The following is a 7,091-nucleotide window of genomic DNA, read 5'->3' on the forward strand; positions in this document are numbered from 1 at the left end:
AAGTAGGTCATTGTGGCCACGTTTTGGAATTTTATGGCTACATTTTTAAGTAATGTCAGGATCATATCTTGCACACTGTGAGGCCTAGGACCATCAAACTTTGTCAGTTGATGCATTTTGAAACCGAAGATTTGTCATGACCCAAAGTAGGTCACTGGTTTCCGTCTGGCATTTTATGGCTATATATACTCAAGTTGTGTCAGGATCATATCTTGTACACTGTGAGGCCTAGAACCATCAAACTTGGTTAGGGGGAGGGAGAGGTGTGTGGTGAACCAAAAGTAGGTCACTGTGGCCTCATTCTTTAATTTTGTGGTTATATATTCGAGTCATGTCTGGACTGGATTTTATCTTGACATTGTGACGTCTAGAACTGTCAAACTTAGTCAGTTGATGCATTTTAAGGAGGGGGGAGTGTTGTGACACAAAAAGTAGGTCAATATGACCTTATTTTGGAATTTTATGGCCATGCATAGTCTAAGTATGTCTGGATTATATCACACCTAGCTCCATCAACCCTTGTCATCTTATGGATCTTAGATTATGCAAACATAGATATTCAGATTGGCATATCATGTACCCTAGCAATGCACTTTATTCATTGAATGTCTGCAAGAATCCTTAAGGTAGACATAATAATTTTTAATGCTAACTTTGGTCTTTATTTCAGATGTGCTGGTGTGGTCTAATGAGAGACTTCTCAAATGGGTCCAATCAATAGGTTTACGGGAATATGCAAATAATCTGATAGAATCTGGGGTTCATGGTGCTCTAATTGCCTTAGATGAAAGCTTTGATGCCAACAGTTTGGCACTAGCTTTACAGATTCCAAATCAAAGCTCACAGGTTAGTAACAGAATAGAAAGTAGGTTGTTGTTGATGATGATGATGGTCCGTAGATGCCACTTGTCCCTTATTGATAATTTTGTTGGCTTCTTAATTACGTAATGTTTTAATGCCACACTGTCCAAAAGTATTCACACAATAGATGAAATGATCTTCTGCAGATGATATTAATGTACATGTACACTTTTAAAATTTGATCTAGCAGAATGGTGATACAAATCAGAAAATTCAGTAACATGTGTATCATAATGTGTTGTATGAATTCAAAATAAAAGTATAAAACACATTTTTATCTAGGCACGCCAAGTTTTAGAGCGCGAGTTTGGGAATATGTTGGTGATGGGAACAGACAGACGTCTGGACGAGGTAGGTCAGTCATTATATTACAATTAGATTTGTCTCCCTGTGTGGCATCTGATTGGATCCCTATCACCTTTGACCCTGATGTTTATGTCCAATCATTCTCTATTGTAATGGTGAGTGAAACATTTCGAGGCATGGAAGTTTATACAGAATTGCAAGCAATTTGAAGTAAACACTATATCTGACATTTATTTTGTGAATGTTGAGAAGAAATTTCTGTGTATGATTTGAAATCTGATGATTTTTTTTCCCCTTTCGAAATTGAATGTTAGTAATAATGTTGTTAATTTGTTTGTTTTTTAATGATTTTAGCTGTATACCAACATGGTGATGTCAATGAATGATAATAATGAATAATTTATATTAGCTCTATTCCATGATATTCAAAGATTCTGAAATGAGTTTGTGAATACAGTGCTAGACTTTATTTTGTAAGAATCTTTCAGTTTTCTGTTGTTTACAGCATGATTTGGAGAAATGCTGCATGAATTTATTATTTATTTATTTTTTTATGTAGCATCAAATTTGATGTGAAATCAGTTTGCTTTGTTTGAATTTTCCTTGAGTTTGTTGCCCATCAAATAAAATGTGTCTAATCATGATGACTGACAAAACTTGACCACGGGGAGGAGTGTAGAGTATGGGTAACAGACACCTGTCTTCTTGCTAGTTCAATGCTAATGTTGCCGCTGAATTTGAATTTTCAGAAGAAAAAAAGGAAGGGATTAGTATCTTTCCTAGGTGAGACATATTAACAGCTTTCACGCCATAACACCTGATGCATTTTGGATTGGCCTAATTTGGGACATATCAGACCTTTTGATATATGCTTTACTTCATTACTTTTATCATATCACTTTTTTTTAACATATAACCAGAGATCTCATAAAACGAAATCACGTTTTGTTTGACACTGATAATTTGAATGAATTCGGGGGTTTGAGGCCATACAGTTTTTAAACACTGCTATTTTATTGGTAACACATTTGATTTCAATCTTTAGTACTGGGAGAGCACATTGTATTTTGGAATCTAACACAATTATTTTTCTGCCTTTTAGAAAGAGCTTTCTGTATCTTTAAATAGTATTAAAATAGGTCAGCTGAAATTTAATTCATTTGTTACAAATCAACAAATTCTCTATAGAAGAAGTAACATGAAATTTAAAACAACGTATCATACTGCCTCTGATATCGTGGAGAGCCTACTCAATAGTTCACTCGGTCGATTTGTTTTCATTGTTACACCATCTATCAACAAAACATACTGCATGAAACAGCTTTGTAGGCTAAAACAGACAAGTAGTCCAGTGTATCTTTATACAAATACGATTCTGATTAAGATCTCTGATGTATACTTTATACTGGGAAATCTTTACCCCATTTCATTTTCACCCAATGCGCCCTTATCCAAAATGGGCAAAATTAAGATTAACGGTAGGTGAATTTAGATTTACTCATTACTCTAAAGTAGCATAAAATTCCTTTGGACAAATTTTAAATTGGGTAAATTTGCTTTTCATTGTATCTGGGTGAAATTAACATGGGAGGAAATTTCCCTGTATGCATGGATATGATATTAGTTAGACGGATATACAGATACAGTGTATATGTTCTGAAATAGCAAGAACTTTTATTTCAAAATGATGATTTTTATGGGCTTCTAAAATTTAATGTTGCCTTATTTCAAACTCATTTGTTTTATTTGTAATTTTGGGGCATTAAGGTTTTCATTGCCATGTCCATCAATATCTCATTTCAGGGATTTATTATTGGTTGTGGTTTGCTATGATATTTACATAGCATAAATAAATTTGTGTTGTAAGTTTTGTATACAAAGCTATATTAAAATTAAACAATATGTGCCTACATGTATGTATTGACTCCAGAATGGGATAAACTGAGAACAGGTGCACTAAGATATTAACTGCTTGAATCTTTTCATCTAGATTTTTCTTTACTAGAATTAGATTTCTTTCTTCAAATTATTTTGTTGATCAGTAGAAGCATAATATGAAATATTATTGAAGTAATGTTTGACAACTTCATTCAGGCACTTGCATGTACATGTACCTGACAAAAAATTCTATTTTTCAGGGTGAGGGAGGGAAATTGAGACGAGCTCCATCATGGAGGAAGAAGTTCAGGACCAAGGACAGAAGTCGTGAAAGCGGGGACGAGGGGGAACCCAGTGGTACTGAGGGTCAGCCCCAGCAATCCCCCCAGCATGTCCGCAGGCAGGGAGGGGCAGACAACTCCATGCATCGCCGAACCACCGAACACATGATGAACTATTAATGATTTATACATTTTACTCTAGGTTGTAACAAATTATAATAGCATCTCACTGTACAAACCACAAATCTGTATGTACATGTATGAACAATTTAGGGAATTGTTCAAAGAAAAAGTGGGTGATGAGTACTCTGTTCCCCGTTTTTTTCTGGTGTGGACAGGGTGTGTAGGATGCACATTTGTATCTGATGTTCAGATAGCAAGGCATTGTTGTCATCCCTGGACTTAGAATGTATTGAATCAAACCGTTTAATATTACAAAACCATAAGTCACAGAGTGGTAGATTCATTGATTTTACAGAGTATTTGGTAGATTTATACCAGTTTTTCATGTAATGTACAGAATATATTTACCTGTGACAATTCATTTCCATCATCCACGGCTGATTACCCCTCATACAATTTTTAATGGCATTTACTTTACCGAGACCAAAAGTGTGTTAGAATCCTCTAGGTGTCACTGTGTGTGTGCGTATCATCGGTGTTATATGCTGTAATTAATGCATGAGCAAGGAAAACCAAGATCTGTATTACTTCCTGTCCAAGTTCTAAGGGAAACAACTCTTACCCCCTCATGAAAAGTTACCTCAGTCTTGATTGGCATAATATAAATAATGAAAAATGTGAAAATTGTATAAGATATAAGCATTTATATATATATAACAACCAGTAGTATTGTAACTAATTGATATGGACTTTACATTTTTTTTACAACTTATATTATCACAATTAATACTTTTTCTTGAAATATTGACAAGAGACTAAATGATACATACATATGTACATGTGAATGTATATTGGCCTTTTTAAAATGTTAGAGACACACCTGAATGATTTGGAAGCAATGATGTTTTCTTTGCAAAAACAAAATATTTAACAATATAAAACAAATTTCTTTTTCCTCTATATCTTTCTACCTGAAGTTTTTGATTGAAAAACACTGAAATCTGAAAATTGTGTAGAGAAATCTATAAACCGAGATAAAATATTGTTAAATACAACAGAAATGAAGTAGTGAAATGATTAATAGCAAATTAGCTTTTTAGGCTATGAGTGATAGGCATTCAAATCAAGTTAATGATCTTATAATTTACCGTGTTAAAAATCAGGAAAAGTCACCCAGGTTTGTGTTTAAAACAATTTTGAAGTAAGGATTGCAAAGACACTGCTATTTCTGTTGAAATCCAGAAGTACTGTGGCAAATTTCTTACTTAAGGAGAAGTTTAGATATACTCGAAATGTATACATTCTTTGAAGAGAATGTATATTGTTCACTTTATCTATACAGAATATGAAAATTAAATGTATGTAGATAGTGAAGGTAGATTTTTAAGATAATATATAATTCTTATGTAATGTGTATAAAAGATTTTTTTTAAAAATAGACAATTCAAGCTCATCTAACCAGTAGTGCTCGATAACAAAGACCAGCATTATCTTCCGTTCATAATATTATCATGTATTATAAAATAGGTACATCAACTTTGAATTTTTAGAGGAAATTTATAAACCAAGTAAAAATTCACATGTTGGTTATCTATGCAAACATATTCAGTATATCATAATTATCATTTGTTGTGAATTTTCGGTAGGGTGATTAAAGTCATCTTTTAAGTACATTCCTTTTGTGCAAGGAAAAAACCTACCTTATGAATTCTCAATGGTACACATGTATAGAACAAAGAAACTGCAACAGGACTGGGTTTTTTTGTTGTATGGTTTGTGAACTGGGTTTTATGGAAATATGTCGACACTGCAGAAATCTAAAATATGCTAGGTTGACTTTGTAGGTTGTGATACTACTAGAATGGCAGGAGTGCTGTATTATCTAAGACTGGAATTCCTATTCATTTTCAGAGAGAAAGCTACTTGTATATTCCATCTCCCAGAGGTTGTGGCAGCTTATAGTGTTTTAGTTAAGCATGTAAAGCTTTGCATTGATGTTATTGAAGAAGTTAGGATTTTTTTTTTTTATTTGTTTGATACTCGAGTAAAACAAAAACACAATAACAACAAAAACATTAAAAAAACACCAACAACACTCCTATACATTATGGGGAGATAATGGAGAAATTCTCTCCTCTTTTTCATATAACTTGACTGTGGTTTTTGAAATTTTACAACACATATGATGTATATTACGTAACTTGTAGGAGACTGAAATAGAAATGAAATGTGTTGTGTTAGTTTTATAGAAGAAATTTTATTATCATTGTAAAGGTTACAGTGAGTAGGAATGAGATATCATCACAAAAAGATGATATGCAATACTTGTGCATCAGATCTTACATGAACTTGGCTCTGTTACTTTGTTGGTTTCTTGAAGAGTTTTCAAGAATGATGTGTTCATTCATCAATCTCTGTTTAGAAAAAAGCTGTGAACTCCCTTTTTTCTTAGTTCTTCACATAACTGCCTTTATTTATGTTTTGCTGGAATCATTTACATTTTCCTAATTTTGTGGGATCAAATATCAATTAGTTTTCCTATCCATTTCATTAAAAGTTCCCTAGTATCTTTTCATGAGAGAATATTAAGAGAAGAAACAAAAGATTGAATAATACTGTAAAATCACCAGTTTTTGTGGAGGCTTACTTTTCATTCTTTTTGTAATTTGGACATGCCCACAAATTTAAATCTTGACCCTCTGTCTATGCTTTTCTCCAACCACAAAAGTCGGAACACCACCAAAATAACTGATTCTACTGTAGAGGACCTTTTTTGTTATCTCCTAATATTGAGCCATACTCTAGCAGACCTCTGTAGGAGAAGTTTGAGTGGCCAGCTTTTCTGTGTACAGTTGGTGGATGTGTGTGTTATAACTGGACTGCTTCACAAATCTGTAACTCTGTTATAAGTGTATTTATTTCTCCATCTGTATAAATGCGATTTGTGATATTTGATACTTATGATACTGTGTATGGCATAGAATGTTTTTATGCAAATACAGCATCAAAACACCAAGTCTTGTTCTTTTTCTACTCAGGGAAGCTAGTTGTGAAGGAAGACCAGCTCACCTAGCCATGAGAACACGACTCCGATATAAACTTCATTTTTTAATCATCTATAAGATGTTTGTTAGTCCCCTACTGGTTTGTAAAACTAAAGAGGTCTATAGGTTTCTTCTCTGTCTGACTGTCCCATTGGTTTTCCAGACTTTTTTCCATTATGCTTGTGAAGATTCCTTTGAAACTTGCAGTGTACTTCAAGAGTGGCAAACTACAGATCAAGACGCAATGAACTTGTGGATTGTCCATGCTGACAATTCGTGTAGATCTACCTGTATTACTTCGGCAATTTTCTATTTATTCCTTCTTTATAAGCTGTCTTACTGTTATGCCATGGGGGGGGGGGGGTAATTTATGCCTATTAACAACACCCTTTGGGAGATTGGGTAAGCGGGGGGTATTCTTAGTGAGCATTGCTCACAGTACCTCTTGTTTGAATATGTTCACATGTTGTCATATTATACTGGGAGGCGCAAGAAAATTGTCACCTACGAAAAGTGCAAGAGGATGAGTTAAATGCAGTCAGAACTATACCCATGTAAAACTACATAAAGCCCTACATCAATGTATTTAGAATTCCCG

At 33.8% G+C, this 7,091-nt stretch overlaps 1 protein-coding gene across 7 annotated transcripts in view; it reads left to right on the forward strand.

Annotated features, from left to right (window-relative positions):
- Positions 1-6,465, forward strand: part of LOC125683909 (liprin-alpha-1-like) — a 41,255-nt gene extending 34,790 nt beyond the window's left edge. For 2 of the 7 annotated variants that reach the window (XM_048925448.2, XM_056140759.1), the window contains exons 22-25: positions 671-846; positions 1,144-1,212; positions 1,917-1,950; positions 3,306-6,465. In XM_048925448.2, coding sequence (XP_048781405.2) covers positions 671-846; positions 1,144-1,212; positions 1,917-1,950; positions 3,306-3,310 — 284 coding nt within the window. In that variant the 3' untranslated portion in view covers positions 3,311-6,465. Of the gene's footprint in view, positions 1-670; positions 847-1,143; positions 1,217-1,916 lie in introns of all 7 variants that reach the window. The other 5 variants (XM_048925446.2, XM_048925445.2, XM_048925447.2 and 2 more) reach the window with 4 other exon arrangements.
- Positions 6,466-7,091: the final 626 nt, after the last annotated feature.

Source organism: Ostrea edulis, chromosome 6 (assembly GCF_947568905.1).
Source record: "Ostrea edulis chromosome 6, xbOstEdul1.1, whole genome shotgun sequence".
NCBI lineage: Eukaryota > Metazoa > Mollusca > Bivalvia > Ostreida > Ostreidae > Ostrea > Ostrea edulis.